This window comes from Medicago sativa, chromosome 3 (assembly GCF_051527215.1).
Source record: "Medicago sativa cultivar Bolivia chromosome 3, Bolivia_mono, whole genome shotgun sequence".
Taxonomy (NCBI): Eukaryota; Viridiplantae; Streptophyta; class Magnoliopsida; order Fabales; family Fabaceae; genus Medicago; species Medicago sativa.
In genome coordinates, this window is record NC_140751.1 from 83618552 (window position 1) to 83640560 (window position 22009).

Consider the following 22009-nt stretch of genomic DNA (forward strand, 5'->3'; position numbering starts at 1 on the left):
ACTTGTGTTTTCTAAGTGAATTCCACTAATATTTCATCTATGTCTATCTCTTTCAATGTAATAAACCAAGAGTAAAACTTTTTTATTGATAACGACAAATTTTTTGCTTTCAAAAAGGTGGATATACATTTTCACCATTTTCTAATACAACATTTATATATTAATTTCCCTAAATGATGTTCCAAAGACACTCTTTAATAATTTGAATAAATTAAGTAGAAGTGGATAAATAGAACAAATCCGGACACATAGACCGCCTCGAAAAGGCAATTAAACCTTTATCTTTTGTTTAACGAAGTATTTCTTTTTAAATGGCATGATATATCCAAAGGTACAAACATATGAGAAAAACAACTACAAAACACCAATCCAAAGGTGCGAGGCAAAAACAAACACTACTCACTCTACATGAAGAGAATATTACCTACGAAACACCAAAAAACCAAAAACCCAGAATAAGAGGTCCCACATAGAAACACCGCACCTAGGAAAACAAATGGCGAGAACCACCACGATGAGTCAAGCAAGCACAACCGGCTAACTACACCAACACACTTAGGGTCCGGACCCACAACCACCACACACCCTACCGACACTAGCACATGATAGGCTACACCTCCCACTCGTAAAAGGAGCGAGAGGCTACCAATACTCTTTCCCGAAACCACTTCCAAGAGGAGAACTTCCCCCGATCCATTAATGACTCGATAATCGGAGTTCCTCGAAGCAAATATTATATCATTGAGAGAGATCTATACCGTTCACACAACAACGAAGCCAAATCAACAACAAACCCAAATTGCCTCTCTTCCTATTCTCCAACCCCACAACTCTCAAAATGACATACGATGTTGTGATGAAGAACTAACTTCCACCTTAACCACTTAGAAATATCATACCAAATTGAAAGAGTCGCGAGAACGAGTGACAAAAAGATGATACAGCGACTCACCGGTCGTCCACAAAACACGCAAACAACATTCTCCTAGTCAACTAACACCTTTCGATATAACGGGTTTAAGAGGAGTAGGTAACCTATCATGCGAAGTTGCCAAGCAAATGCGTGACCTTGGACAGTGCTTTTGAGTCCTTTTGTTTAACTAAGGGTCTGTTTGTTTCCCATGAAAGTATAAGGAAAGATCAAGTAAGGATAGAAAGTAGCGGGATTTATAATCCTTCCTTTGTTTGGAGTAACCTTAAAACGGGGAGAATGGATTCGACAGTGGGTCCCACAACCAAATTGTTTATGTACCTTGTGATGGACGGAAAGTTTGGAGAAACCACTATTTTAATTGAAATTACATAAATGCCTCAATCTCTTGTACATCAAAGTTGAAAAGCAATATGCTCCATAATTTTTTTTGGCTCTCTATAATGCAAATCCATGATTATAAAAAAAAAAATCGCAAATGCATTTCAACGTGGACATTTAACTATATAAGAATAGAAAAAATGGAAATAAAATTCTTACGTTTAATTGCATTTGTATATTAAAAAAAAGTGTGGTTTATGGAATTAATATATATCATTTTTATGTAAGGACAATAATGTCATTCACAAAACATAACTCTTTCTTTCCTTTCACTTTCTATTCACTTTCACTCATACCAAACACTAAAATAATCATCTCACTTTCTATTCACTTTCTTCTTATTTTCTTTCCTTTAACAATATTTCCTCTTACAATCTTTCATCTCACTTTCTTTTGTAATCCAAACAAAACCTAAGTGCTCTAAGAGCATCTCCAATAAGGAGTCTTTAACTTAATAAAGACCTCAACCTGTTCGGGACCCCATTGAAGAAAGAAAAAAACGGGTGTCTATTAGTTACCAACAACTATATAAGAATTATCTCCCTTCATAAACTAACGAAACCCACAATTAAAATAGAACAAAGTAAATAAAAATTGGTCCCACAATCTCAAATTCATGCGATTCTTTCTTTTCTTCGGTTTCTTTTTATTTATTTTCTAAATACACATGTTAAACTTTTTTTTCCAGCATTTTTGAAGTCATTAAATCTTTAACAAGTATGCTTCAAAAAAAAAAAATCTCTAACAAGTACTTTTATTTATAAACTACTCCCGTGCATAAAACGTAAAACCCATTTAAAGACTTTTTTGTTTAGGATGGATGCTCTAAGAATCTTTTGTATGTTACTTGAAAAATTATCCAGCAACTTATAGCCACGTGTTAGAGGGTATTATCGGAATAACAAGTACCAAATCTATGTTGCTAACTGCAGCGGAAACGAGACCCCATCCGGTATTACTTCAGGTAAGGCATCATCACATAACATAACACGAACCCTAAAAATCAAAACACAAAAATAAAAATAACACAAAAACAATGAAGCCCTAGAAAATCTTCACAAAACCAATTTCACACACTCCCTTAAATCTCAATCTTTTTCTCTCATCATTGTTTTCGATAAACCGTTTTCTCATTCTTCCCTTTAATTTCTCGTTTTTCGTTTCTTTTTGTTATTTTTTTTCGTCATTGTTCTTCTTCAGTGTTTTCAGGAGTAAATCAATTTGGGTGCATTCGATTTCGTTGTTCGTGGCTCTAATTTTCGACGCTTTTTTCTGTTTCTCCATCTTCGGTAATCGTTTTCTTCTCCAATTAGGGTTTCGGTATACAAAGCCACGCAATTTTCTCGATTCTCCACAAATTATCATCACTGTGAGTAAAAATTAATCCTTTTTATTTACATATGTATATTTTTCCATTTCATTATTAACAATTGTTATTTGAAATTATTGGGTTGTCTTGGATCTGCTGCTTTCAATTTCGGTATATTTGTGTGACCAAAATAATATAACAAGGTTGTAATTTGAATAAATAATTTGTGTGTCCTAGGTTGTTTTACACATTTATTTTAGTTTCATGCTATTTAATGTCGTATCCTGTTGTTTGTTTTCAATTTAATGCCGAACCCTGTTTTTATTGAATGAATTTAATGTCTGAATTCAGGTTAAGGAAGGTGTTTTGTCCATTATATTCTGTTTACAATGTCATCGAATTCAAAATACCCGATTTTGGATGATAAGCCTATCGATAAGTGGAAGGTTACAGAGCTGAAAGAGGAACTGAAAAGAAGGAAGTTGGCTACCAAAGGTTTGAAGGAAGATTTAATTAATCGTTTGGATGAAGCCCTTCGCGAGGAAAGGGAGGCTGCTGAGGCTGCCCGCAAAAAGGAACAGGAGGCTGCTGAGGCTTCCCCGAACAGGAGGCTGCCGAGGGTTCGAAGAAGGATGAGGTTAACGGTTTGGACACTCAAGTTGATGAGGTAAAAGATTCCAAGACTATTAATGTGGACGCTGGTACAATTCAAGCTTCTGAACAGGGGAATAGTGGTGTAGTCGAACCATTTGAAACGGATAATGTAGCGAAGGTTCCAGAGGTTTTGGATAATGACGGTATTAAGAATGTTGACCAGGATGGTGTCACTGACCCAGTTGACGCTAATAATAGTGTGTCAGCAATGGATCTAGAAGGTGAACATGTGGAATCTGCTAACGCGGGAGAGGAGGCTGTTGCCCATCCTTCTAATGTGGAGACCACTGTTACGGTAACCGAGACTGTGGTCACCGAGACTGTATCAACAGAAGTAGTAGTCGGCGGTCAGGATTCTTGTAGTTCTGAGAAGAATAATGAGGATTCGGCAATCAAGCTAGGGAATGAGGAATCAAAGGCGCAGCTGGATAGTGAGGACTCAAAGCCCCAACTGGAGTCTGACACAAAGCCCCCATGTGACGATCTCATGCCCAACTCTTCCGCTCCAGAAAACCAGGTATCTGAGGTCAACCCTAGTTTAGGGACTCAAGTAAAATCTGATTCTTTTTCTACTGATTCTGTGTCAATTAATCAAAAGAATGAACTAAAGGATACTATAATTGCTAATAATGTCAAATTAGAACAAGATAATGTTAGGCCAGAGATGGTGGAAGAACCATCATCCAGAAATGATGTACCTGTTTATGATGAATCACATTCAGTGGATGTTGGAGGGCTGCATGAAAAAAGCCATCTGGTGAAGAAAATAACAACAATGTTACGAGTCCAGAGTTGAACAAAACCAATAGTAGTGATGATGTAGGGTATCCAGAAAAGGTGAACTTGGACAGAAGTTCTGGTGATGATTCTATGGAAGAGGACTTGCCTGAGATTAGGCAATATGATTCTAAGTTTAATGATGAACTTAGTGACAAAGTTGAGAATAACGAAGTCCTTATGGGGAAGGAGCAAAGCAAACCAATAGTTGTGGGAGATGGTGTATCCGCAAGAAATAGTGATACCCACCAAGATATGAACATTAGTACTGTTTCCTTGACTGAGAAGCGAAAGTATCCTGGTACGCATATATTTTTTTATACCGAAATACTTTTTATCTTATGTTTTTTCTGTACGTACAAGGGCAAGCAAGAAAATATACAATGATTGGAATTTTTGTTACAGAACAAACATTAGTTGGGAACAATGAGCCTGCAAAAAGGCAACGCAGGTGGAACACTGAGGCAGTTAAAGGAGCAGATCTGCAAAGCACTACTCCCAGATCTGCTACTACACCCAAGGACGGGCAAATTACTCTGAAGCGCAACTTATCTAGGTCTAATTCATCTGCAACTGATGATACACCTAAAGAACGCATTGGTAAGTTGACATGGATATAAAAATTGCGGAAAATCTATGAAGAACCGATACTCCTATAACAAGTGTTGTATTACTGAATGTTAATTTTCAATTCCTACGCTGTATCTTGAACTATTAAACAAATGAATTCCTGGCACTTTAATTTTGGACACTTCACAATGTACATCTTGTGCATATCGTATACTCTTAATTGCTTTTTGAAGATACATTTTGTGCACATCTTTTATTAGTCGATTTTCCATGATTGTATGCATTTACTAAGCGAAGATAAGGTTTAGTTGTTGGCGCTGGTTGTATGTATTCGTACAGCTGTATTTCTGTCTGTAATGTACAGTATCCTTATTTTATAGATTTTACTTTGTTGCCGGGATTAGTGTGTGTTTGTGTTTTCTGTCTCTTGCGTTTTGAGTCTAAACGTTTCTTTTGGCAGTTCCACCATCTCGAAGAGCCGCAACAAATTCCCTCAGGATTGATCAGTTCCTTCGTCCATTTACCCTAAAAGCTGTGCAAGAACTTCTTGGGAAAACTGGGAGTGTTAGCAGTTTCTGGATGGACCAAATAAAGACTCATTGCTATGTTACTGTAAGTCAGTTCTTATCTCACTCCCTTCCTGTTACTGTAAATTCCAATGTATGCTATTACATTTATCATATGATTCTAACTTCTAAGTAATCTTCTATTTTTTTTGGTGATGCAGTACTCGTCCACTGAAGAGGCCATTGAAACACGAAATGCCGTGTATAATTTGCAATGGCCTACAAATGGTGGGCGGCTCTTAATTGCTGAGTTTGTTGATCCTGAAGAAGTGAAAATGAAGTTAGAAGCTCCTCCCACTCCTACTCCTGCTGTCAACAGTGCTCCAATAGTTCCTCCCGCACCACCCTCTTCACAGCCAGAGGCTTCCCCTCGTCAGCACAGGGAGCAACATCTTCCAGTCACTCTCCCACCTCCGCCACCATTGGTAAGGCCCCCACCAGTTGCTAGGGAACGCCTTCCATCGCCACCACCCCTTCCTGAGAAAGTGGACCCACCTATTGTCACTCTGGATGATCTCTTCCGTAAAACCACTGCAACTCCTCGGATCTATTATTTACCTTTGTCAGAAGAGCAAGTTGCTGCGAAACTTGCGGCTCAGGGTAAGAGTACGAGGCAGTAGGCAATTAATTAGCCTGCAATTTGCATCTGGTTGCTTGAAGCTTTCATAATATGCCCATTGTGCTAGTTAGTGGTATTGTGGAAGCTTTGAGTGCATCTTGGCTGGTCTGCTAGTGTAATTGTCATTTGAGACTTAATTTTCTTTGTTAGTGTTAGAACTTCATAACTAAGAGCCACTTGGGTGGATATATTTTCCCTGCTGTTTGTATTGGTTTTACTGTACCTTTTCCTAAATATTTTAGACTTTGATGGAAAAAAATTGACACTAGCTTATGCTCATTCTCCTTCTGTGGAACTGAATCGCGGGATCATTCTGTCAATGGCATGTGATTGATTTTTGTTTGTTGATGCATGTTTTCATTTGTATAATGTCAAATTTGCTCCTCTGTTGGTCGAGTGTGTACAGTGTACCGGTTCTTCAAACCTTATGTTTCAATCGATAATCACATGCACCAGCTCATGGTATATCTTTGCAGGGGCTTGATGACAAATTTACCAGTTACTTGTCAATTTTTCTAATGTACCGAGTATTCTCTGCATTGATACAAAAATAACATATATGGACGCCAATGAAAATAACAAAAAGAATACTATGTTGCGGTACTCCTTCGTCCCTCCAGTCACACACACGTATTAAGATTTTTTTCTTCAAGAGAAAGTATACCTAGTGGAAATAGCTTCCTGGTCGTTGAAAAAAAACCTTTCTGGACTTAAAAAGGAGAGCTTAGGGTGTTTTTTCTTCTGACTGAAAGAGCTTTGGTAGTTAAAACTCATTGAAGTTACGGTTTTCACCTGCCCTTACATTTATGGAGAGTGACATTGATCCTATGTTTGTAGACATGTTTTTTAAGCTGAACAAAAAAGGCTGACTCTTTGCTAATACAAGGGCTAGGCTACTAGCTGAAACACCGTATGTTTGTGTTCGTTGATCAATTTTTTATTTATTTTTGGGTACAGTTAATCAGTTTTTTTTTCTCTCTCTCTCCTGGGGCACTTTTAAGTATTCCCAACGAAGAAATTATTCATTCGTGAGAACTAACTCGGTTGGTAAAAGACAATACATAATATATACGAAATTTCTAGATTCAAACCCCCGTCACCACAAAAAAAAATGAAGAAATTATTATTTTAAAAAAATAAAGATTTCAATTTTCAATGCAATAAATACACAAACTTTCATAAAATGTTGTCACTTTGGATGCTTAAAGGGTGTCTCATAAACATTTGTTCACATTTTCCTTTTTCAATTATTATTATTATTATTTTTTTTTTAAGAATTCCTTTTTCAATTATGTTTGGTTGAGATTTTAGATTTGGATCCTCTAAATAAACCGATTTGTTAATTGACAACTGATGCTACTATCTTCATACTCTAAAGTGAGTTGTTCACTTTAGATGAGTGAGAACCGTTTGATTGTGCGATATATTTATTATATAATAACAATTTTAATTTTATAATATTTACATTATCATAAAAATAACTTACTTATCCTGGTAAAGAAAAAAAAATCCCCATTAAACATAAACTTTAACAATTTACTTTATAAATACCAAAAATACAAAGTATAAGAGATTGAATTAGTTTTGTCAAAAAAAAAAGAGATTGAATTAGTACATTTTTTTTATTAAAAAAAAGTATATATTTTTTTGTTAAAAGAGATGAATTTTAAATATTAAAAGATTTTATTTACTATTATGGATTTATTTAGGTATCAAAAAAATTGCTATTAGGGGTGTACAGTACCGTACTATGTCTTCCCCGCGCCTTCACAAATAACTCACCTTTCTTCTTTTCTTATACACAACTCATTCACACCTCAATTTTTTCCCTCTCTTCTACTATCACCGAATTCGATATTGAACCTCGTTTTTTTTCTCCCAATTCTGTTTTAGGGTTTATAGTTCCAAAATCGAAGCGTTACTTTCTTCGTTTTCGATAAATTGGCTTCACAGGGCACTAGGGTTTCGGTTCCGTTGAAGGGAAAGAGATGAGCACGAAAAATCAGTTCAAGGAGGCGATACTTGCGGATAAACTCGCCAAGCTTAATAGTACTCAGCAGTGCATTGAAAGTATCCTTTTTTTTTCTTCTCTGTTTTTTGTTTCTGGATTTGGAAATTTCAGGATCTGGCAATTTACATATAGTTCTTTTTCTTGCATCATGAACTTCATTAATTTTTTTAGTTGCTGAATGATGGTGCTTTGTTAATTTTTTTTGCATTGTTTAGCTCAATTGGTATATGTGGTTATGTATGCTCCAAATAATTAAAATTAGGCAGTCACCTAGGGTGTGCTCTTACAGATTCAAATCTCCCAGGTGCTTCAATTGGGCCCCACTAGTGGGCGGTGGGATTGGTCCCCCATATTAGTCAGTCCTAGTCCTCGGGCTGGATACCGAGTTGCCAAAAATAAAATAAATTTAAGCAGCAACACACAGATAAAGAGAGTTTGTGTTATCTATGATTGCATGAGGAGCTACGTATATAGCAATGCTTTGATAGGTTACTTTGGTAAACAATTTAGGCATATATAGCATTGCTTTATTCAGAATTACTTTGTGAATTTGATACTCTTGGGATTTTTTAGGACTTGATTATGTTTTTAGGTGCTCAAGGGAATACTTATCTATATTAATTTGTTTCTGTATGTCTTGGCGGTGCCTTTTTTTACTCAGCCTTAGGACACGAGCTTTGTTTTGTTATTTTAAGAACAGTTTGGTTTTTCTGCAGACTTAGTAGGAAAAACTTGGTTGTTGTTGTTGTTGTTGTTGTTGTATGTGTGTTAACCTGTGTAGCTGATATATACTAGCTACTGAAAGAGGCTTTTGTTGTTGTGTTTACTACTTGTTGGTGCGAAGTAGCTTGTCGTCTTTAACTTTTGATATAGCTTTATCACATTGGTGTATATTTCACCGGAGCAATGCAGAACAAGTTGTTGCGACATGGAAAAACCAATTTGACAAATCAGATATGATTCATAGAATCCCCCTTTTGTGGCTTGCAAATGACATCCTGCAGAACAGCAAGCGTAACGGAAAGGAATTTGTGATTGAATTCTGGAAGGTTCTTCCTGCAGCACTTAAAGATGTTATTGCGAAAGATGATGATCGTGGAAAGCGTGCAGTATCTAGACTGGTAAGCCCCCTTTTATAGTGTTTGGTGTAAATATTTCCAATTTTCAAGTGAATACGTATGTGTCGATAAACAACAGGAAAGTGGGGCGTGAAAATAATATGAAATTGTCGCTGTTAATTATTCATGCATGGGCTAAAACTTCAGATATGACGTATAAATCCTGATCGTGTGGTTTGAATAAATATTGATTTATTTTGGTTCTTATCTTACTATAGTTTGAAGTATGGGAGCAAAGGAATGTGTTTGGGTCTCGAGTACCAAACCTTAAGGATGCAATGCTTGGAGAGGGTTCTCCTCCGCCATTGGAATTCAGCAAAAAAAGACCACGTTCTGCAAGAATTATGAAAAGGGATTCTGTAAAAATTTTGAAAAGGGATTCTCGCTCTATCAAATCGGTGAGACTAAGTTCCACTCTGCTTCTCCCCCTTTTTTTATTACTAATCGTTGAATTGATGCTAGATGATTATATCCTTAAAAGTGATTTGCTATGTTTATTTCACAATCTTACTTTCATGACGTTGTATGGTGCCAGAAATTGTCCATCGGAGGAACAACAGAAAAAATAGTGTCTGCATTTCATTTGGTGCTCGGTGAACAGGCCAATGAAGATGCAGAGATGAGTAAATGCAAGTCTGCTGTGCAGCTTGTAAGGAAGATAGAGAAAGATGTTGATATTGCATGTGCCACTGGTAAGCATACAACTGAAGAGAAGTAACACCTGGATCTTGGAAGTTGCAATTCTAATATAGTTTTTTTTTTCTTTCTTCTTTTTCAGCTAAGGATCCTAAGCGTAAAACTTTGAGAAAGGAGCTCGAGGAGCAACAAAGTCTATTGAAATATTGCATAGAAAAACTTAAATTAGTTGAAGAAAATAGAGTAGCCCTAGTATCTCAGTTAAAAGAAGCTTTGCACGAACAGGTATGTTGTTAAGCCCTTGTGCTCAATAAGTGTGCGTTTGCATTTGTGACTGATGTAATGTGTTTTTGGTTTTTCTTAAATGCTTATCTTCTTTCTACTGTTTTTGGTATTTGTGTTAGGAATCGGATCTGGAGAATGTTCGTACGCAGATGCAGGTAAAATGTACTATTCATGAATGATTCTTTTCCCAGAAGGCTGTCATATTTTGACTAATTTATTGTCCCTATGAGAATGTGATGTGCATTCATCATATATTTGGGTTTCTTACCACTTAATTATTTATCTAATGGTACCTCTTCTATATATCTCTTCTAGAAGTTCTAATTTGATATATGGCGAGCTCACTGCAGTTCCAAGTATCATTTGTTGTAAAAACATGTATAGAACAAATTATACTGATCCTCCCTTCCTTAAACTTTATGAAGCATAAACAAACACCTCCCTTATAGGTCTTTCTTTTTCTTCCGTGGATTAGTTAGTTGTCTCAACAAATATAAACAGTAGGGTATTTTTTGCCGTATGAAAATTCAAATAGGGAGTATAATTTCTGAACCTTGAGAAAGTATTTGCTTGGGTTCGTTGAGTTCAGTGTAATTAGCTCTATTTATAAAGTGAAAGGCAGTTTTGGTTGGAGAATTAGTTGGTGGAAGCTCTATAATCCTAACTCAAATTAAATGAGTTCTTGTTTTGTGCCTGGTGCTATTTATTACTTGTGTGCACTTTCATTATTAAATCTTGGATATGTTTTGGCTTATAAAAACGCTGACAAATTTAAACTTATCTGATTATTAATCTTTAGGTTGCACAAGCACAAATAGAAGAGGCTAGCAACATGCAAAACCGACTTGATAACGAAGATTCTTCACAGAATGCATCAATTAAAACTTCCCAATCAGAAGCAGCAACTAAAAAGTCAGCTGCAGCAATTGCCGCTGAAGTTGCAGATAAGCTTACAGCTTCATCATCATCCCAATTGATCATGAGTTCTGTTCTCTCAACATTTGCCGCAGAAGAGGCAAAGAGTGTTGGTCTAACGTCCGAGTCCACATCAAAACCTATGATATCAATGCCAAGTTCAGATGCTCATGTCTACATGTCAGCACAACAGATGACTGCTGTGTCAAACCATCCATATCCTTCAGTTTTGGTAACTCAACCAACTATGCACAATGCAGCCCCTGCGTTGCAAGGTCAATATCCCCTATATTGCAATCCATCGCCCCAGCAGTATGTGCAGTCAAATGGAGGGCAATATGTGCAGTCAACTGGAGGGGTTATCTCTCCATATGGTTATGGCAGCATCCCACCTTTACAGCCAGTTCCACCACCACCGCCTTTTACTAATCAGACACCACAAATAACACAGCAACAACCAGTACCAACTTTTACGAATCAGACACTGCACATAACACAGCAACAACCAGTACCAACTTTTACAAATCAGACGCTGCAAATAACACAGCAACAACCAGTACCATTAACACAATACGCTCCAGCACCTCCTAGTTTCCGGCCTCTTCAGCCATCAGGAATGATGTACTATGGTAATCATTGACATTCCATGTGGTATACTGTAGCTGGCCTTTGTTGTAACAAGCAAATTCTGGAGATTCAGAATTTCATTTTTATGCAATGGTATACTTGGAACAAAGTTCATAAACGTATGGAAGCAAGACTACATGTTGCCCGGGAAGTGAAAGGAAACTGGCTTACCCAGAATCTGAATACCAAGTGGGTTGAATGTGATGCTCTGTTTCAGAGATTGAAGGAAAACAGAGGGGAAGACTTTGGGAGAAGTGTGCGGGGTGGGGGGAGGGAAAGTGAGGAAAAAATTTCACCTTATTTAAAATAGTATTTATGAAGAGGAGAGGAGTGGAGGGAACGACTTTTGACTATATTTGTTTTGAGAGTGTTATAGAGAGTGAAAGCATTTGGAGATATTTTAAAATCCCTCCAATGTTCTTTCTCAATTTATTTTGAGTTGCTCATATTAGGGAGTATCTTAATAAGAAGAATAAACTTCCATGTAAGGTGAGAGATGATTCTCTCTTCATCATCCCTTTTCTTCTCACTTTACCTTTAAAAAGCCCTCTTTTCTCATCAACCTCCCAATCAAAATTTTATCATTGATTTCACAAAAAAACATAAAGAGCCCGTTAAGATTAAAATAAGGTGAAGGGTATATTTATGTTAATCAACAGTTGATAATACTATCTTTTACTGTTTGTAAAAAAATCTTTTACTGATTTGTATGACAAATTCAGATAATATGTTCCGTAAAACTTTGCTTCACACCATATGCCTTGATTTGCCAAACACCAAATTTTTTACGTGTTCATTTTTTTATATATAAAAATGTTACCCTTACCATAAATTTTGGTATAGCGGGAAATGGATCCTCTTAATTGGAAAAAAAAACTGAGAATAATATGAACATCTTAACCATTTATCTCTACATGATCAATAGTCAAGATTAATGGTAGATCTTAATCATTGATAATATGGAGATCAATGGTCAAGATCTTCATACTATTCCCTCAAAAAAAAAATCGATTGAGAGAATCACATTTGGTATAGTGACTCGTTAACAACCGGATGTTATTGGTTTACCGGTGATGAAGCTCCGAAAAAAGGTGATGGTCACCATGTAAACACATTTTAATAGGAATCTTTTTATAGTAAATGTCTTTGCATAAAATTGGCTAATCATATCACACAATTCATCTTTTTGCAGTACACACACAACTACTTCTCAGTTTAATTTTAAATACATCACGTCACGGTTGGCAGTGTATATGTTATTTTCTCCTTAATCCAATTTGTAAATTGGAAGACTGGAAAAGAGGTCCGATGCCACCATCAAGGTTCTGAAAAAGGAGGCTTAATGTAGAAATAATGACTTGACTGAGGCACAACTGAATTGATGACCAATCATGCATAACATTAACATTCAATTTACTTTTTAAGCTTCCTTGAATTTATGGTTCAATTTACCATCCTTTGTACATAAATCAATTAGGTTAGTTTTAAAAAAATAATGTTTTTTTCGTCCTTAATCCGAACATGTTATTATACTGCCATCAATATTATCCAGTTTGTTAATTGGAAGACTGAAAAGAGGTCTGAAGCCACCATCAAAGTCTCTGAATGAGGAAGCTTACTCAGGAAATAATAATTGGTTTTATTTTATTTTTTAAAAAAACTAACCAATGCAAAAAGTAAAATATTTACTGATTTATGTACAAAGAATGATAAATTTAGCCAGACATTCAAAAGTGGAGTACAATTTATTGATTGAGATCACCATAAAGATGGACAGCACGAGTGTAGATAATTATTTCATTGCTTTCTTCAAAAGAAAGTCTCTAACACAGAGAGGTAAATAGTACATAATAGCCATGACAGTAGAATAATTGCCATAAGAGAACCATGCAGGTGGTTTCTTTCTTAGGATAGCAGCTACGGTGTGTTTAGCAAACTCGTCTGTAGGGGTTTGTTTTAACCTCCGAGACAGTAGAGCTCTCTCTCGGATTACTGCTTCAAATGGTTTGAACAGTTTCCACTCTGGCATGCGGTTGTAGATGGCTATGCCGGAATTTCCCATATTTGACTTCACAGCTCCAGGGACAACACTCACAACATCAATTCCAAAATGTCCAAGTTCTAATCTGTATGTTGAAAATAACAACAATTATAAGCTATAAAGGTCAGATTGGCAGAGTCCAGCCACTAGATTCTAAATGGCGTATTGTTCGTGTACAAAACCAAAGCAACGATTTCTATCGAAACAAGCGGATTTCTCTAACTTCCATCTTGTTGATTTGATTTGATGCATACATGAACCACATATCAAAAATTAAAATAAGTTTGAAGATAGGAAAAGAAAACCTCAATGTATCTGTCAAAGCATGAAGTGCAGCTTTAGAAGCACTATAAGTACCGCCCCAAGGTCCAGAGGCTAACGCAGTAACACTTCCAACGTTAACAATCTTTCCCTGTTTCCTAGTTGCCATGTGAGGAACCACAGCCTGGATCATTCTCATGGAACCTGCACATGTATGCAGTGATAGTAGAAGCGATACTCAAATCAAATTATCAATTTACAAAGAAACAGAACAGAAAAATTCCACAAAACCAAAAACTAAAACCTATTAACAACATTGATAAATACAAACACCTTTGTTTACACCCAATTGTACCTGGTACTAGTGTACTACTAACATAACTAGACAGCGACATATTCATGAAGTAGTAAAAAATGACCTTGAAGTTCTTTTGTTTTGGACCATACAAACATAAATGCACTGAAACACACAAAATTCCAAGTCTAACATAAAAATTCTATCATTCCCTATGAAGCACGAATATAGACACTAGAATGCGACACGTTGACACCAATATTTTTGTTTGTTGAGAAAATGACATAATTCAAAGTAATAATGTCGGTGTCGTGAGGGTGTCGAACACCGACACGTCTCGACATCGGGACACGCCTGCCTTACGGTACATAATTATTCCCAATTAAAAAAACAATTTTTATTTATTTGTGTTTATAAAAAGAATTACCAACCAAAGACGTTAGTATCAAACGTGTTTTGGATTGCAGGGAGAGGAACCTCAGCAAGTGGGCCCGTACAAGGAACACCAGCGTTATTAACAAGAACATCTATGCGACCAAATTTATTCAAAACAGTATCCACAACTCTGCTCGCGCTTTCATCGGACTGAACATTGAGTTCTTGAAGGAAGAATCTAGGATCTTGATCCAAATCCGCCATTGTAGAACGTGACCTGCTGGTTGCAACCACATTGCAGCTGTTGGCTGCGAAGGAGCGTGCAAGCGCGTTACCAATACCTCCTCCACTGCAACCTGTGATGAGAACCACCAGTTTTGAGTCTTCTTGATCATTGCTGTTGATCTTCTCCATTGTGTAGATGTTGTTGGTAACTGTAACAATGGGTTTTAAGCTTCTTCATATCATATGTGGACCAGCCAAAGTGTAGCATTGCTATAGTGACCCGTTAAAAACCAGATGTTATTGGTTCACCAGCTATGAAGCACCGAAAATAGGTGATGGTCACCATGTAATCGCATTTTAATAGGAATAATGACTTGACTAGGACACAATTGAATTGATGACCAATCATGCATAACATTAACAATCAATTTATTTTTTAAAAACTAACATAATTGATTTATGTACAAAGGATGGTAATTTTAACCATACATTCAAGTAGGCGATGACCAGGATAGATTAGTATAGATGGCGTCCTCCAGAGCGACCATTCAAGTGTACCATAGCCCGTAGGGTAGTTCTTGGAGAAGCTTCTGGCGTGGAGTTGTTATCAATGGTGAATCTAGTTGGGCAACAGAACAAATGATAAAAATTTGATGAAGGAAAAGATAAATGAGAAATAATAAGCGTGACAAAGGATTTTTGAGAACTAGAATAACTTGAAAGTTAATTGAGTATTCGACTAAAACATTTAAGAACTAGAGGAATGAACCAACTTTTTTGAGCAATCTCATTTTATTAAGTCATCAACAGTCATATAATTTGTTCTCAACGTGATTACCTTGAGGAATGAACTATCGTCCTTCACTTGCGAGAGTTTCTCTAGAGAATGTTAAATGCGACAAAAAAAATTGAGAAATAAAATATTAAGAAAGTAAAAACTAGAAGGAAAAAATATAGATCAAATGTGAGGAAATTTTGTTGTTTGATTGATTGAGTATGTTTAAAATGAAATTAACAAGTGGTGTTTATACACAATTGTTTCAGAGCCTAAGTCCTATTAGATTCAATCTGGACCTAAAAAGATTGTACCATGCTTGAGCGTTACTCTACACACGTGACGTGTCATATCCTATGTTTTTCTCCACGTTATACAACTCGTTATGTTACTCATTCTACATATCCTATGTTTTTCTCCACGTTATACGACTCGTTATGTTACTCATTCCACACACCTCTTTTTGATAAGCTTCCTAGATTTTAACTGTGTTTGGCTGAACAACCTTCACTTTCATCACCATAACTGATTACGTACTCAGCTATCGAAAAATCAACTTACCCTCCTTAATCCGTACATGTTATATTGCCATCAATATTATCCAGTTTGTGAATTGGAAGATTGGAAAGATGTCTGAAGCCATCATCAAAGTCTCTGAAAGAGGAAGCCTACTGAAGAAATAATAATTGATTTTATATTAACCAATGCACAAAATAAAATAATATCTGATTTATGTACAAAGAATGATAAATTTAGGAGGACAATGAAGTTGCAACATCATGGGTTAAATCTTATTCGAGTCAAATATTACAATTGAAAGCCCTAACAAGACATTCCCCGATATTATCTCCTATCAAAGTGGAGTACAATTTATTGATTGAGATCTCCATAAAGATAGACAGCACGGGTGTAGATCAACATTTCATTGCTTTCTTAAAAGAAAGTCTCTAACACAGAGAGGTAAATGGTACATAACAGCCATGACAGTAGAATAATGGCCATACGAGAACCATGCAGGTGGTTTCTTCCTAAGGACAGCAGCTACGGTGCGTTTAGCAAACTCGTCTGTAAGGGTTGATCTTGACCCCTGAGAAAATAGAGCTCTCTCTCGGATTGCCGCTTCAAATGGTTTGAATAGTTTCCACTCCGGCATGCGGTTGTAGATGGCTATGCCGGAATTTCCAATATTTGACTTCACAGCTCCAGGGAGAACATTCACAACATCAATTCCAAAATTTCCAAGTTCCAATCTGTTTGTTGAAAATAACAACAACATGTAAGACATAAAGGAAAAAAGTCAATTTGGCAAGCAACTACAAAATTAAATAATGGCAGAGTCCAGCCACCAAATCCCAAATGGTGTATTGTTGCATCCACCAAAACTTGGCCTTAGTACTGTAATACCTAATATGAATATGAATATAGTACCAGTAGAGCCTCAATCTGATACTTCTAAACAACGCATACTAGTTTAGTCCTTGAAAGTGAAAGGCATCTAACTTTTTTGAAAAATGTTAAATATATGTCAAATTAGTCTTTCTTAAGATAATTTTTAGAGACATTTTAGTCTCCATCATGAACTATTTCATTTCAGTATTTGTTTTTTGCAATGTTCACTTGGACTTTACTCATAAAGTACTGTGTAGGGCTTACCAAACTCCGCTAGATTACACTTTCATCAAATTAACACATTGATCCGGATCAGACTATCTCTAAAAGCATGCATATACATAGCAAAAGTGAAATCTGACACTAAGAGACTGATTCTACAACTTAAACCAGTGATTTCTAGGGGTGGGCAAAATTAACCAAGAACCAAACCGAATTGGACCAAAATTAACCGAACCATTTCACCAATTCTTGAACCGATCCATTATTTTGATAACGGTTAACTAACCGAACCGAACCGTTAATAAACTCAATTAACTTTTCAGAACTGAACCATTAACCATGTTTCTAGGCAGTTTGATAACACGCGTTCTGTTCATTTTAGGACTGATACTGAGATTACTACTTAGAGCTGTCTGCATAGCAATAATATTATTTATACATTTTCAATTATTAAGTACATGTTTAGTCCAGTTCGGTGTAAGCATAACAATAATATTATTTATACATTTCTATAGAGTTTTTTTTTATGCAGTATACTTTGGCTCAATGCAGTTGAAAATCAGTGCATATGAACTGAAATGTTTTGATTTACTCCCAAGTCTGAAAGAGAAAAAGTATGAACAAACTAAAACAGCTTAGCTACAAAATAACATTAAAACTCATTAAAACATTATACTTCCCTTTTCTTTTATCTTCTTCATAGGCTTTGTTGATAATCACATAAAAGAAAAACGTTTTCACCATATACTTCTTTTTTAGCCAATCAATAGGTAGAAATCTATTATACTACCGACTAAGCACAGTCCAATTAAACATGAAAACAGGTACATCAAACTTCTGTAGTCAGCTTCCTATATTGTGCCCAATATAGATTAAGAACTCCAAGTGCCTCAAATTCCATCACAACATTTGTAAACAACCAAGTGTTGCAAAAATCTTCGAATATCATGCAATTACATTAAAAAAGGACAAAAAAACACAATTAAATTCACAAAAGAACCAAAAAATACATTTCGGTTCAAAATATTGTTTTTGGTTCAGTTCGTAGGTAATAAAATGGTTAACCGAACCATAAGTTTGGTTCAGTTTGGTTCGGTTCGTTCCAAACCTTAAACGGTTCGGTTTTCCCAAACTATTTCAACAATTCGGTTCGGTTCAGTTTTCTTCATAAACCAAACCATGCCCACCCCTAGTGATTTCTGTTGACATGGTATAGTAACTGTAACACCGTTAAACCAAGGTTTCCTTCACGTACACCACAACAAAGCAAAAATCTCTATCAAAACAAGCAGATTTCTATAACTTCCATATGGTTCATTTGATTCAAACATGAACAACTTATCCAAAATTAAAACAAGTTTGAAAAAAAAAACCTTAATGTATCTGTCAAAGCATGAATAGCAGCTTTAGAAGCACTGTAAGCACCATTCCAAGGTCCAGATGCCAACCCAGCAACACTTCCAACGTTAACAATCTTTCCCTGTTTCCTAGTTGCCATGTGAGGAACTACAGCCTGGACCATTCTCATGGTTCCTGCACATGTATGGAGTGATATTTAGAAGCAATACTCAAAAACTAAAACCTATTAACAACATTGATAAATACAAAAACCTTTGTTTACACCCAATTGTACTTGGTATTAGTAATACTAGACAACGACAAATTCATGTTTTGCAGTACAAAATGACATTGAAGTTTCTTTTGTTTTGGGCCATACCAACATAAATGAACTGAATACACAAAACTCAAAGTTTAATATAAAAATTGTATCATTCCCTATGAAGCACAAATACTCGGATACTGGCACTACCGATTAAATTTTGAGAAAATAACATAATTCAATGTAATGTCAGTGTCGAACACTGACACATGTTGGGCACCGGGACACGCCTTCAAACAGAATTGTCTGCGCTGCTACAGAGATCATTCCCTTTTTGAGCATCAAACCCATTCTCATTCTTCAAAAGAACACAAAAATCTCTCCAAAAAGCCAGACAACTACTTTTCAACTTCAAACCAACATCAATCCAACAAACAAAACTAGAATTAAGAATCAAGTTAAGCAATAAATCAATAATATTAATTTTTTTCTTCTAAATTCTTCTTTTTTTTTTTGTGTTTATAAAAAGAATTACCAACCAAATACGTTAGTATCAAACGTGTTTTGGATTGCAGAGAGCGGAACTTCAGCAAGTGGGCCCACACAAAGAACACCAGCGTTATTTACAAGAACATCGATGCGACCAAATTTATCTAGAACATTATTCACAACTCTGTTCACGCTTTCATCGGACTGCACATCGAGTTCTTGAAGAAAGAATTTAGGGTCTTGATCCAAATCCGCCATGGTTGAACGTGACCTGCTGGTTGCAACCACTTTGCAGCTGTTAGCTGCGAAGGAGCGTGCAAGCGCGTTACCTATACCTCCTCCGCTGCAACCTGTGATGAGAACCACTGGTTTTGAATCTTCTTGAACATCGCTGTTGATCTTCTCCATTGTGTATAGGGTGTTGTTGTTTGTGAATGTAACAATGGGTTTTAAACTTCTTCATTTGTGGACCAGCCAAGTCTAGCTAGCATAGCCTGTAGGAAAGGATACACACACATTAATCTTCGGATACCACTAATATTAATATGGACCCAATATTAATGTTTTTTTTGACCCAATATTTGTTCTCGTTCTTAACTCTATCAATATTTCAAACTAATTCTTTGTTTTTGTTAAAAAAATTTCAATTGGATTTTGTCTTTATGTTTTTGTTACATAAACAAATATTATAAACCACGTACATCATTTAATAAACGAATCTAAAATTTTACATTCATTCAATTAATGATGTATATTATAAACCACATACATCATTTAATAAATGAATCTAAAATTTTAATTTTTGATTATAATAATGGCATGTAGATTAAAATCAAGTTTAAGCAACCTCAAAATTTAGGTTTATGATATCATGGGAGTATAAAGTCATTAAAACTTACAAAGTACACAAATCGTGTCACGACACCTCGCTATGATCTAATATCATATTATATTATTATTTTTTGCACACTTTTTCAACTCACTTTTTTAAGGACGTTTTAATTATTCTCTATTATATTAATGGGAAATTAGTCACTTTAATCCCGAATGGAAAATGAGTAGTCACTTTATTCCCCGAATGCGAGAGAAATTGCGAACGGTCACGAATGTAGACTTTGTTGGTCAATTTCGGGGACTAAAGTGACTAACGAAGTCTACATTCGGGGACTAAATTGACTAACGGAGTCTGAATTCGGGGACTAAATTGACTAACGAGTCTACATTCGGGGATTGTTTTGCAATTTCTCTGCATTCGGGGACTAAAGTGGCTATTCCTTTCCTATTCGGGGACTAAAGTGACTAATCTCCCTATATTAATTTTATTCAAAATATTTGAACAAAATGGTTTTAGCAGGAATCAAATTAGTGTCATTTTTTTTTTTGTTGTTGTTCAAATTAGTGTCATTCAAGAACATTTAAAAAAGCTAAAAACGTCTGTAGAAAATAAAAATAAAAATAATATGATGTCACACCATATAAGGTGGCATGGCAACACTACATAAAAAAAGAGAAGAAAAAGCTCCATCAAACTAGGACATTTTGATAAATAAAACTCAATGTAGGTCGGATTGATCATATATATTTTTCTATTTTGAGGAAAAGATTGATCATTTATGTTGAATGTGTCTCAAAATTGGATTTTTGGAATTGTAAGAACCGTGACACGATTTTTCGTGCATAATGCAAGGTTGCTCTGAAGCCAAATCGTGACACGATTTTGTGGATAAGATCTGTGTACTTTGGGTTGAACGCAAGGAATCGTGACACAATTTTAACGGTATCGGGGCACTATATAAGCGTTTCAATTCATATTTTAGAGAGGGCTTCAAGAGAGAAAAACTTGGGAAATCAAAGGAGGTAACTTTCGGTTGAAGATCTTTGATTAGGGTTCTCTTGGGTTGAGAAACATTGTAAAAACCTTGGGTGAGTGAAAATCATTGAGTGTCTTGTTCTTTGGTGAGATTGGGAAAATAGGTAAAAATTAGGTTTGTTCTTTGTGAGCTTGTTGAAGCTAATTTGTTGTAACTCATTTGTATCTCTTTGTAATAACTCATTGATAGTTGATTAGAGAGATCAATCTCTCCCCCGAGTAGGTTAAGTTGGACCAAACTGGGTAAACATTTCTTGATGTGTTTGTTTCCCCGTCTCTATTTATCTTTTGCTTGTGGTTTTGAGCTTTTCACTTTGATTCCTAGATTAGATCTAGGTGTTCTTATTATTCTTCTTCTTTGCTTGTGTTTACTTTGATATTGGTTACTACTTTCATTTGCTCCACACATCATAGTTGTGTTGGTGTGATTTTGAGTCCGAATTCACAACAATTTATTTTTGTTCGATGGGTGGAATATTTTTTCTTCTTCTTCACATTTTAGAGAAACTAATGTTTATTGTATTAACAATAACATATGTTTTCTTTATTTTAAATAAAAAAACACATGTTTCTAATGAAACTTAGGATTTATTTTCAACATTATATTCCCTTGTTGATCTAGGAAGTGATTATGAATGAGTTCGTTAGTTTATCTAATTAGATTCCAAAACTTTGGTATGAATTTTGGATCTTTATATAATAAAGTTTTTTTTTTGAGAGATTATATAATAAAGTATGATTGTGGGTTTCTGGCTAGGTCCAAATTATTCTGCATATATTTGTATGGATGGTTTGTTAATCTAATGGAACATATAAGAGTGTTGGGAACACTCTTTTTTCTATTTTATTGGTAAACTTAATGTGGGTTTAATACTCTATAAATGAGTCTTTTATAAAATAACGAGACCCATATAAGTGTATGAGATTGCCATCATAATAATATGAGTATCGAAACCATAAGGACTTTTGAATCTCAAGACTACATTTTTCTCCTAAGTTATGCAATTTAAAAGTGTTTTTGGATCTTGTAAGATGAATGATTTAAAAATAAGCGAATGAAGATTGATT

At 35.6% G+C, this 22009-nt stretch overlaps 4 protein-coding genes and 1 pseudogene across 5 annotated transcripts; 3 read left to right on the forward strand and 2 right to left on the reverse strand.

The window, feature by feature from the left end:
* The first annotated feature begins 2296 nt into the window (after positions 1–2296).
* Positions 2297–6086, forward strand: LOC146941078 (uncharacterized). The gene is made up of 5 exons (XM_085754868.1): positions 2297–2681; positions 2973–4353; positions 4458–4652; positions 5083–5234; positions 5350–6086. Exons 2-5 carry the CDS (start codon positions 4146–4148, stop codon positions 5806–5808), a joined length of 1014 nt encoding a protein of 337 aa, XP_085610994.1. The 5' UTR covers positions 2297–2681; positions 2973–4145; the 3' UTR covers positions 5809–6086.
* Positions 3011–4071, forward strand: LOC146941079 (uncharacterized). Its single transcript, XM_085749926.1, has 2 exons — positions 3011–3241; positions 3346–4071. Exons 1-2 carry the CDS (start codon positions 3011–3013, stop codon positions 4069–4071), a joined length of 957 nt encoding a protein of 318 aa, XP_085606052.1.
* Positions 6087–7568: 1482 nt separating the features above from the next.
* LOC146941080 (uncharacterized) lies at positions 7569–11913 on the forward strand. Its single transcript, XM_085754869.1, has 7 exons — positions 7569–7877; positions 8692–8939; positions 9155–9334; positions 9472–9628; positions 9715–9857; positions 9977–10012; positions 10657–11913. Exons 1-7 carry the CDS (start codon positions 7796–7798, stop codon positions 11410–11412), a joined length of 1602 nt encoding a protein of 533 aa, XP_085610995.1. The 5' UTR covers positions 7569–7795; the 3' UTR covers positions 11413–11913.
* Positions 11914–13125: 1212 nt separating this feature from the next.
* LOC146941081 (short-chain dehydrogenase RED1-like) lies at positions 13126–15022 on the reverse strand. The gene is made up of 3 exons (XM_085754870.1): positions 14428–15022; positions 13746–13905; positions 13126–13525 (listed from the first exon to the last, which is right to left on the reverse strand). Exons 1-3 carry the CDS (start codon positions 14783–14785, stop codon positions 13192–13194), a joined length of 852 nt encoding a protein of 283 aa, XP_085610996.1. The 5' UTR covers positions 14786–15022; the 3' UTR covers positions 13126–13191.
* A 1021-nt stretch (positions 15023–16043) lies between these two features.
* Positions 16044–19598, reverse strand: LOC146941082 (uncharacterized; annotated as a pseudogene). Its single transcript, XR_015032247.1, has 3 exons — positions 19122–19598; positions 18356–18515; positions 16044–16621 (listed from the first exon to the last, which is right to left on the reverse strand). The product of XR_015032247.1 is annotated as an uncharacterized LOC146941082 (transcript).
* Between the last annotated feature and the right edge of the window lie 2411 nt (positions 19599–22009).